The 12017-nt window shown below is 32.8% G+C and overlaps 1 protein-coding gene across 1 annotated transcript; it reads left to right on the top strand.

The window, feature by feature from the left end:
* Positions 1-2462: 2462 nt before the first annotated feature.
* LOC123886489 (protein CHROMATIN REMODELING 35-like) lies at positions 2463-9878 on the top strand. The gene is made up of 8 exons (XM_045935806.1): positions 2463-2514; positions 3952-4466; positions 5498-5629; positions 5772-5903; positions 6056-6256; positions 7134-7283; positions 7743-9478; positions 9568-9878. The coding sequence occupies exons 1-8, from the start codon at positions 2463-2465 to the stop codon at positions 9569-9571; spliced, it is 2922 nt and encodes a 973-aa protein (XP_045791762.1). The 3' UTR covers positions 9572-9878.
* The last annotated feature ends 2139 nt before the right edge of the window (positions 9879-12017 follow it).

Genomic DNA, 12017 nt, shown 5'->3' with positions numbered 1-12017 from the left:
TTAAATTTTTATCAATATAACATTTCGATGTCAACTAATTGGATTACCTGTGAATCAAAAACCTAGTTATCAAGAAAAGATTATTAAGTTGCTACCAATTCTACCGATAAGAACTAAAGAAATAAATTGACCAAAATGAAATGTAAAACACTTAAGAATTTAAATGTCGACAATGTAATAGTTCAACATCAACTAGTTAGATTAACTATGACTCAAGAAACGTAATTCATATGAAATGAGTGTTAAGTCTCAACTAATTTTCTCAACCGTGACATAGGGAATCAATTCATCTCAGATAATCTATTCAACTTGACCTAATTAAAATGATAAACACTTAAAAAGTTGAATTTCAACATTCTAGCTAACAATTCAATCTCATATTGTTGGACGAATTATTACACCAGAAACCTAGTTATTATGAAAGGATTGTTATGTCACAACCAATTAGACTGAAAGAAACTAAGGAGATCAAACATTCTCAATCTTACTATTCAACTTGACCAAGTGAGAATGAGAAACACTTAAGTATTCAAATTCTAAAACCAAACAATTCAACCTCAACTAGTTAGATTAACTATAACTTAAAAAAACTTAGTTCAAATGAAATGACTATTATGTCTCGACTAATAATGCCAATTGTGTCGACAGAAATCAAAAATTTTAGATCAAACCCTTCAACTTGAAACATAGTTCATATGCAAACTTAACTAATGATACTTACTTTATTAAGGAATTCAATTTTTTTAATCAAGTCGTTCAATATCACTTAATTGGACTAACAATAACTTATGGATTTAAATTTCGACAATCAAGCATATCTAGAACAATATCAAAAGTTCATTTACAAAAGTTTAGTATTTTTTAATATGAGACGAATTAAATATGAATTTTCTAAATCAAAATATCAAGATAAAAGTAACGAATATTTTGACATAGAAATCAAATTTTATGCTCCTTACTTTTGGACAAACTTTTTATAATGCGCTATGCATATTTGCAAAATCATCAGAAATATACATCAACTTTACAACATGACCAAAACTTTACATTTTCTTATGAAGATGAAAAATTAAATTTAGTAATTTTGTATCGATAACAAACTTATTTAACCCTGTAAAATATAACGAATCACTAAAAATTAACAATATTACAATAAAATATATAAACATATCAGTTTGGTTCATCGATTTATCAGTTTTTAAAATTGAAAAATGAGAATCAAACTAATTTTATTTTCTTTTGCTGGGTTCGATTTTTGATCAAAACCAAATTAAATCATTTAATTTTCGATTCGATTTGATTTATCGTTTTGTTTAATTTTATGGCATAAATTGGATACATCTATGCACAACTCCAGGGACTTCGAATCATGGAAGACCCAAATAGATAACAAACTCTTTTTAAAAGTTTTATGACTATTGTATTCCTAATTAAGAGATCTCACCCAATACCATGTGGGTTTGATTAATTTTAGGTTAAATTGGACAATTGGTCTTTAACTTATTCATTATTATAAATTGGTCTCTTTACTTATTTATTAGTTTCATATTGATCCCTTAGCTAATTAACGTTACAAATTGGTCTCTTAACTTCATTTTTTTTGGTTTACAATGAGCTGAGGATCGAACCCATGACCTATAACATAATACCCAAATCCCTCGGCACTAGACCAAACATAGTGGCTTCTCTTAACTTCAATTTTATTTGTCATATTGATTGTTTTCGTTAGTTTTTCTCAAAAAACTTTAACATTAAAAAATGACTGATGACAAGTTTTCCTTTTCAACATACCGGTCATTTAAACGTGTTACGTGGTCACATCAATAATCAAATAAGCAAAATTATCGTTATAAATTGATCCCTTAATTTTAATTATATTTGTCATATTGATCATTTACATTAGTTTTTTTTTTCAAAAAAATGTTAATTAGTTAAAAGATGAATATTTAATTAATAAATAAATTAAGGGACTAATTATCAAATTTATCCTTAATTTTATTTTCGGATTACCTTACTTTACACCCCTACTTGTAATCTTGTACTACTAGTATATTCCTTCGACTACTCAATCCACTACAGTACAAAAGAAATAGCATACAGTGAGAACGTGAACAATCAACAAATAACAATGAAAAAGTTCTTCAATCAACGACACGCCAATTTGCAACAATTTCAAAAGACCAATCAAACCCATGGTTCATTCACACCCACGGTAAGCACACCACAGAGAATAATTTCCCCTCCCGCAAAATTCTCACTTCGCCTTTACAATTCCCGTAAGGCAAAACCAAAAGCCACAGTCACCCACTCTCACACTCACGCTTTCATTCACTCCTCAACTCATAACCTTCCAAATTCTTCAACGCATTTTCTCAATTCTTTAAAACCCTATTCTCAGTTTCTCACTAACCTTACGAAACCTATTTTTCCGTACGATTTTCAGTTTTTTTGCGTAGTCATCAATGGAGTCATCGGTTCATTTGTTACCACCAGCTAAACGCACAGCTTCAACTGGTATAACATATTCTTCATTTCTTTCTCATTTTTTATTTTATTTATTTTTTGTTCATTTTTTATTTTCATTTTTGAAAAATGTAGTATAAGTTGTTGATCATCATCATCATGTACTTGCCGGTCATTTTCTCGTTGTGTTTTCATCTTCATTTTCGTTTTTGATTTTTTTCACTTTTTGTCAATTTTGTTAAACTGCAGTCAGCATTTGCAATTGCGGCTATGTGGTAGCCTCCGAACTGCATTACACTGCTTGATATTTAATAAAGTGAATGACCTAATCGTAACCACGCCAGAAACTGGATCAGACGATTTCAATCATGTTCGCTCAAACCTACTCACAAAAAAATTAATTTTTGAACCCAAAAACCAACTTGCATAGGATTTAATAAAATATTACCCTAAATCGTCTTTCAACCTTGTATTTCAAACACATTCCAAAACTTATTTACGAAATAAACTGATACTCTACTAGTATGGTGGTGCCACTTGATATAGTCTTTGAAAATGTAAAATTATTTCACCCTGTAGCAACCGCAATGACTGATTGACTGCAATGTTGTATAAATTCGTCTCAGAGTGACTGCAATGACCGATTGACCTATTGACTGTATGTTCATTGCAGTCTCAGAGTGAACATACACAAATATATGCACTTGTTTGGATGCAGGGTTTTATAGGGAAAAGGGAAAATGAATGAGAGGATCACATGTTCATTTTAAACAAATACATTCACTACTTTATCAATTTTTAGAATAAAAGGAAAAAATAATATATTATCATAATAGTTGATGTTTAATCCCTTGATCATTTTTGTAAATGTTGTATAACTCTTTCTTCAAACCGCCCTTCTCCTCTGTTTCAAAATACTCCAGTGCTTGAATTAGAGGGGCAGGGGCTGAGAATCTTGTGGCATGAAATGATGGCTTTGGGTGTATACCACTAGGATTTGGTTCTGTTGGGACCTAATTGTATGCATATCCTGACCTTTCTAGAAACACAAAATGGTGGGTTCAAACTTCAAACCCCCTTTTTACTTTATTGAAACATTTATTCGGTTTGATGAACTGCTGAATCGAGTTGAAATGGTGTTGGTCTGTGTAGGGTCATGTTTAAGTATAAGTCCAATTGAATTATATAAGCTTTTGGAGTATTTTCTCTTGTTATTGTACTTGTATTATGCTTTCTTAGCATGGATGCACAGATGCACTTTTTAGAACATTTGGAGTTGTGCAATATTCATATTCAATATATAATGCTTAAAAGAGATGCATTTATTTTCTAAGTATAGTTTATGTGACCTATTGCATTAGTGAATATGTTTACTTATTCATGTAGTTCAATTTGTTTAGTTTTTTAGTTTATTTGAAACAAAAGATGACTTGATGAATATTAATTATTATCATGTAAATTTAAATACATTTCATTTTCTTAAACCAGGAATTTCATCTGAGGAAGAATATAAAAAACTTAAATTATCAAGTGATACCTTGCCGCATTCAGCACATGGCAATGTTGTAGATTACAAAAATCCGGATGTAATCTCAGATGTTATACATCGTTTAGAGAGTGGAAAATATGGAAGCGTAACAAAGGATATTGAAGCCCTTATAACCCAAAAAATGCAAACATTGGGCCCTTACTTTGCAAAATATCCTATTCTTATCAATAAATTATTGAAAGTGGTGTCGAATCATGAGGAAGAAAATCACAACCCAGAGAATAAAAAAGTAACGGGTATGTCGAATCACAATGTTATAGATTTGGATTTGGATGAGGGGGACATTGAAAGGGATGTTTTGGCACCAAAAAGAGAAAAGAATGTTCCTGCAGCACCATTTCCTGTTGTTATCATTGATTCAGATGAGGAAGATGATAGGGATCAAACATGTTTTCTTCCATTTCATGAAGTTATATTGCCGAAACCAGTTCAGTCTCCTGCAATAAAAAGAATTGTAAGCTTTGCCCTGCTTTTATAATCCTTTGAATATGCCTTTTATTTGTGTTGTATCCCTCTTGAGCTGATTTGAATAACTATTTGCATTTCATTTTATCATTTTTGGCGAAAGATTCTTGTAAATTCCTAATTGACTCTAGTTTGAATTTTTATATCTTCCTTAATTCTGTTTTTTGTTTTCAAGAACATATTGCCTTATTTTTGTTTTAATATTTATAAAGCAGAATCTCTTGGAGATGAGGACAAATATACTATATCTTGAAAACATGGCTTAAAAAGTTAATCATGTAATTTTTATGACTTATTCTATATGTTTACACTCTTTTTTTGCTTATCATGTCTTTGTACCATATATAACTTATTGATTATACATCTTTGACTCTAATCTATTCTGTAAAAAATGGAGACATAATATATCATTGCATAGCCTAAATGTTTCATTTCATAGTTGTTGCAGAAGTTCTCTCCATTTAATGATGTGCGTTTTTAAGCACATACTCCGAACATTTTCAATAATTATAAAGTGATCTGATCCCCATTCTACTGTAAAGCTTTTACTGAAGTGAAGTCTGACCTTTTTATCTTAAGTGTCCCAGTTTTGTAATCATTTACTGTCTTGCTAAACTTGAATCTTTCATTATAAAATTTCTGGTATCTTGTTGCTTGGTAGTTATGCAAATTATAAATTTGAAAAAATAATGGATGTTTGGATTTATATCTAAATTATCTGGATTTATAGTTATGCTATTTCTACCTGGATTTTTTTCCTTATATTCAGGCTAAGACACACCATTATTGTTGAAAGATAACAACAATATATGGGGTTTTCCAATTATTTTTCAGAACATGTTGCATTGCATGGACTTTTTCCATAGGGATTATTAGATGCCCATAAAGGTAGATTGCTTTGTAAGATTCTGTGCATTAGGATTAAAAAAGGAACGTTGTTGTTTTACTGACATTCTTTACGATTCACTATGCAACTGGTTGATTAAAAAAAACCATTCTTTATGCAACAATGCTTTATAGGGATATCATGCTCCCTATAGTTACCCTGGAGGAAGTGCAGCTCTAGCACTTGAAACAAGTCTGCCTCCTAAAGATAACATAAAGAAAGATAAAGGTGTTCATGTTGGTGTACACGAGGAAGAAGATAATAAGGTTACATGTCTTTCTTTTTCCCTTTTCCCTATAAAAGTTTTTTTCTTTTCATTCTATCTGGCTGACCCCAAAGAGCGAAAATGAATGTTATTGTTGTTTCACTGACATTCTTTACTATTCTCTCTAAAAAAATGCTTTATAGGGCTATCATGCTCCCAATGCCTACAATGGAGGAAGTGTAGTTGTAGCACTTGAAACAAGTCCGCCTCCTAAAGATAACATAAAGAAAGATAAAGGTGGTTATGTTGGTGTGCACAAGGAAGAAGATAACCAGGTTACATATCTTTCATTTTTCCTTTTCCCTATACAATTTTTCTTCTTCTCATTCTATCTAGCATTCTGGCTGACCCCACAGGGGGAAAAGGAATGTTATTGTTGTTGTTTCACTGACATTCTTTACTATTCTCTGTACAAAATGCTTTATAGGGCTATCATGCTCCCAATGCTTACCATGGAGAAAGTGCAGATCTAAAATTTGAAACAAGTCTGCCTCCTAAAGATAACACAAAGAAAGATACAGGTGTTTATGTTGGTGTACAAGAGGAAGAAAATAATGAGGTGGATGCTGAAGATGATGGGCTGGAAGATATTTGGAGGGAGATGTCTCTGGCGATAGAAACTTCTAAAGTATGGTTACATTCTTTTGATTTTACTTTTCAATTAGAACAACTATCTTTAGATTTTTCCCCTACTTGTTTGGGAGCTTGTTTTCATGTTATTTTGTTTTCAGTGCTTCCTTATTATAAAGATTCTGAGACAAATAATTTTCCTTATGAAGACAAGGGGGGGAAATTGAAAAAATGGACTATTGTGTGGGGTAATGAATTGATATATAAAGAAGTATGATTCTGTTTCCTTCTTTGATGGGGTTATTACTTGTTACTTATTAACATGAATATCCATCGATTTATAAAAAAGACTAATTAATTTTGTCGATATTCACTGAATATCCATTGACTTTCGAAAAAGACTAATTAATTTTATCGATATTCACAGAAAATGGTCTATTCATTTCTATTAGCTTTATTTAGTATAAGGTATACATATGTATATTATGGTTATCATACTTTTTTTTGAACAAGCGTCTGGGTATCATACTGTAGTTAATGTAATGCATATTGCATGTAATTTTATGTCCTGAAATCTTCTGAATCACAATGTTTAAGTATTTTGCTCTTACATTCAGCCTCTCTTCTCTCTGATAAGCTTGTTCTATTCATGTTAATTTTAAAGCTTCCTTCAAATTTTACATTGTAAATAAAAAGGTTTTGTAAGTATGCTTTTGTTCTCTGCTCAAGAAATAACTTCTATACATATCATGGTAATTTAACTTTAATAGCATTAGGAATGTAGTTTCTGTTACTAAAACCTGAGATAGTTGCATTTGCATTTGCATGTGCTGTTCTTTGGTTTTTAGCATTTTTCTCTATCATATGGATAATTTTTGTTTAAACCTTGTATTTTACTGATTATATTTAATATTTTTTAATTGTACTCCTACTAGGATGTTTCTAACGACCAGCCACCTGAAGAAGAGGAAGAAGATCCTGACTGTGATCATTCTTTTGTTTTAAAAGACGACCTCGGTTATGTTTGTCGCGTTTGTGGGGTTATTGACAGAGGAATTGAAACCATATTTGAGTTCCAATACAAGGTTAGTCACTTGTCTCTGTATTATGCTTTTTTGGTCATAACTTATAAGAACATAGCAAGTGCATGAATTGAGTTTTGAAGTATGTCTGAAATGTTTCAATAAGCATTAATAATATGAAGATTGAAACAGATAGAGTTTAGAAACTAGATGTATTACATAATCTCTTTTAATTTATGGTTTTTGATACCTCTTTTTTGAGAAAAATGGTGATTTTTGTTTATTCAATTCTGTAAAACATTCAGGATCATCTTTACCAAACCAAAATGATGTAGTAGCACATTAGGACATTTTATGACGTGGGATCAATTGCTTCGTTAAACATTGCCTTCTTATTTCTGAGTATATATGTTCTGGACTTAGATTTGAGGTTTTACTTATAGTTAGTGCTAGCTAGCAGCAAGTGCACAAAGCTGATTTACTATTATTGTTGTTTTTTATTACTTTATCAATTTATTGAAGGTTAAAAGGAGCACAAGAACTTATATGTCTGAACCGGGGAATGCCAAAGAAAAAGCAGATATATTTGGAGTTAAGATTGCTAAAGATGATCTCATGGTAACTGAAATATCAGCACATCCTCGGCATGCAAATCAAATGAAACCGCACCAAGTTGAAGGATTCAATTTTCTTGTCAGAAACCTGGCGGGGGACCATCCTGGGGGATGTATTCTGGCTCACGCTCCAGGATCTGGAAAGACATTCATGATTATCAGTTTCGTGCAGAGTTTTCTAGGAAAGTATCCCAATGCACGACCTCTGGTGGTGCTTCCTAAGGGAATACTGTCGACTTGGAAAAAAGAGTTTCAGACATGGCAAGTGGAAGATGTACCACTTTATGACCTTTACACTGTGAAGGCTGACAATAGATCACAACAATTGGAAGTCTTAAAACAGTGGGTGGATAAGAAGAGCATCCTTTTTTTAGGATACCAACAGTTTTCTTCCATTATCCGTGATAACTGTAATAGCAATGCATCAATATCTTGCCAAGATATATTGCTTAAGGTTCCCTCAATTCTCATTTTAGATGAAGGACACACCCCCAGGAATGAGAATACTGATATTGTACAGTCGCTTGCAAAAGTACACACACCAAGAAAAGTTGTACTGTCTGGAACCCTATATCAAAATCATGTTAAGGAGGTATTTAACGTGCTTAACCTTGTTCGCCCAAAGTTTTTAAAGATGGAAACATCTAAGCATATTGCCCGACGCATTAAGAGTAGAATCCTTATATCTGGTGGGAATGACTTCTGTGAATTGGTTGAAAAGACTTTGCAAACGGACCCAGATTTTAAAAGGAAAGTGGCTGTTATACATGATTTGCGGGAGATGACTGGCAAGGTACTGCACTACTATAAAGGAGATTTTCTTGATGAGCTTCCTGGCCTAGTAGATTTTACTGTGTTGCTCAATCTTACACCTAGACAGAAGCATGAAGTTGATAAAATGAAGACGAAGTATAAAAAGTTTAAGATGTCTTCTGTAGGGAGTGCAGTATATCTGCACCCAAAATTGGCACCGATTGCAGATAAATGGGATGAAAATTCTATATCTGATGTTGATCGTATAATGGATGATCTAATAGTGAACCTCGATGTGAGAGATGGTGTTAAATCAAAATTCTTTCGCAATATGCTGAACCTATGCGAATCAAGTGGGGAGAAGCTTTTGGTGTTCAGTCAATACCTCCTGCCTCTGAAATATTTAGAAAGGTTAGCAAAGAAATGGAAGGGATGGGGTCTTAACAAAGAAATTTTTGTGATTTCAGGAGATTCAACCACTGAACAAAGGGAGTGCGCCATGGAAAACTTTAACAATTCACCTGATGCCAAAATATTTTTTGGGTCCATCAAAGCTTGTGGCGAGGGTATATCATTGGTTGGGGCATCCCGGATCATCATCTTAGACGTCCATCTTAATCCCTCTGTTACTCGTCAAGCTATTGGCCGTGCTTTCCGGCCAGGCCAGAAAAGGAAAGTGTTTGTTTATCGATTGATAGCTGCTGATTCTCCAGAAGAGCAAGATCACAGTACTTGTTTCAAGAAAGAATTAATTTCAAAAATGTGGTTTGAATGGAATGAATATTGTGGTGACAGAGCATTTGAAGTTGAAACAGTTGATGTGAAGGAATGCGGTGACCTGTTTCTAGAAAGTCCATTGTTAGGGGAAGACGTAAAAGCTCTGTATAAAAGGTTAGTCCACTCTTGCCTTTTTGTATATCATAAGAAACTAAAACATTTATTTTGTTTTGTCCTAATTCTTGTTTTATTTTATTTGTCAGGTAATCTAACGGGCATTCAATATATTTGGGTGGACAATAGTTTTTGCTCTTTTATCAGGAATCAGTTTTAACATTTCATTTAAGTTCAGAGAGTTGCTGAATTGAATTAGTTGTCATTTTTACCATTCATATAGTTACGTTTGATCCATCTTCCTCACTAGAGGGTGGGATGGAGAGATTTATAGCCAATTTAATATTCTGAACTTGTTTGTAGTGCAGAAATCCTCTGCTCTAACATTGATATTGCATCAACTGATTAGAGGAATTATTTAAAATAATATATGTATCTCTGGTTGCTTGAGTTTCTATTAGTATGCTAGCCCATGTAACCGGTTCTAGTTGCTTCGCTTAAGAAAGATATTAGAAAATCATGAAATCAATTAGAATAACATAGGATTAACTGGTTCAAAATGTTGATGCTAGAAATCAAGAGCATTCTAAGCTAGAATTATTTGCATATGTAATTCATTTAATTTATTGTTTGGTGTTAAGCTCAACTTATTATTTGATGATCTTGTTATGCACATTTTCAATTTAATTTCCCAGACACAAATTAAACCTTTCAACTGAGATTGAAATTTTGTTTTATATACATTGATCTTGTCAATTCCTACAAAGGAATAGTGACAAAAGAAGATGAAGAGGAAAGGAAAATGAAGCGAAATTATAAAAAAAAAAGGGTAATGATTGAAAATTTGAAATTTTGTCTAGTTAGGTATAACTAAAAATTCTCAAGGTGTAATTAGAAAATATCATTTTTTTTTTCGTAGGTTATTTTCAGTGAAGTAATTCTATTCAAATTGTTTTGAGTAAGATTTCAATTTTGATTCTCTATATTGTGAAAGTTTAACTTAACTTCCTTGGTTTCCTTGCTGCATATATCAAAGATAACATCTTTAACATTGTTATAAGCATTCAGCCGAGCTGTAATAACAGCATGTAAACCTGCAACATTCCAACAATTTCTAGCCATCTTACTGTATCTTCAATCTCACCGTTACACAGTTCGCAGACTACGGGCCATTGCACATAGTGCTGTCTCAGCTGAGCTCTTGTTGGAAGACAGTCCCGACAAATCCGCCAAAGTATATGTTTCACTTTAGGTGGTGCGTGTATCTGCCATAGACACTTTCAGCTACCTTCCGTTCCTCATCATCTCGCTTCTTCCTTTGCTTTCATCAATATTCTATAACCGAATTTTACCGTATGTTCTCCATTTTATTCTTCTTGCCACACTAACCTAATCCTCCTGCACCTCTCTAATTAGCGGGACGGCTAGTATCTCTTCTGCTACATCATGTGAAAATAAATTACTGATTTTATTAAAGTCCCACTGTTTCAGCCCTTCAATCATCAAGTTATCCACACTAAGATTATACACACCTTGGGATTGAGGTGCACTAACCCATCCACGTCCTTGTCTCCTCAACCAAGGATCCGTCATCACCTTAATTTTACTCCCGTCACCAACACTCCACCTACAACAAAGTTTGAGAACGTTACAAGATTTCCATAAGCTTCTCCACACATAACTAGGATTATAACCAAGACTTGCTTCAAAAAGTGACGAATTTGGGAAATACCTTGCTTTGGAAATCCTTGCTACCAACGCCTCCGGCTTCGACATAATTTTTCATCCTTGTTTCGCCACCAGGGCCGATCCCGAGTATTTGAAGGTCCTGTTTGAAAATTAAAAATAAATTTTTAATAAAAAATACAATTATTTTTTTAAAACTCGTTATCTATTTGAATTATAAATAACATGAAAAATAGTTATTATAGTAAATAACATCTAAAAGCGACATATTTTAATCAATAACATTAAAATACATCTTCAATCTAATATTATTACCAACTTACGGTTCCTTCGGGAAAAAAACTTTCTTGAAATGTTAGTTTCTTTTTTTACAATCAACCGCAAGTTACTTATAAAATTAAGAGTGTGCCTATTAAATTTTCTTTTTTTAGTACTAACATATTTTTTGTAGTAACAAAGTCATTATTTATTTTACATATATAAATTTTTTAATAGACCGATATAAACAATTTGAGGCCCTTAAACGTTTGAGGCCCTGTGCGGTGGCTCACCTTGCACACCCACAGGGCCGGCCCTGTTCGCCACCATAGAAATATTGAAAGTTTTAAAAATTACGAAAGCTTAATCCTTCGTCCTTGACACATGCTAATCTCTCCCATGACATCCAACGAATACCTTTATTATTAGTGCCACCACCCCACCAAAAGGAATTTAGCCTTTTTTCAATGTCATTCACCGTGGCATCCGGTATAATATAAATACTCATTACATATGATGGTATTGCCTGAAGGACTGATTTTATCATTACTTCCTTACCGGCTTTAGAGAGTGGCCGACTCCTCCATGAATTGAACGGATTAGACAATCAGTTAGTGAGTATTTTATTGGATCATTCTTGCACAAAAGTTGCTAT

Source organism: Trifolium pratense, linkage group LG5 (genome assembly GCF_020283565.1).
Source record: "Trifolium pratense cultivar HEN17-A07 linkage group LG5, ARS_RC_1.1, whole genome shotgun sequence".
Classification (NCBI taxonomy): Eukaryota; Viridiplantae; Streptophyta; class Magnoliopsida; order Fabales; family Fabaceae; genus Trifolium; species Trifolium pratense.
This window is presented reverse-complemented; position numbering and strand designations above follow the sequence as displayed.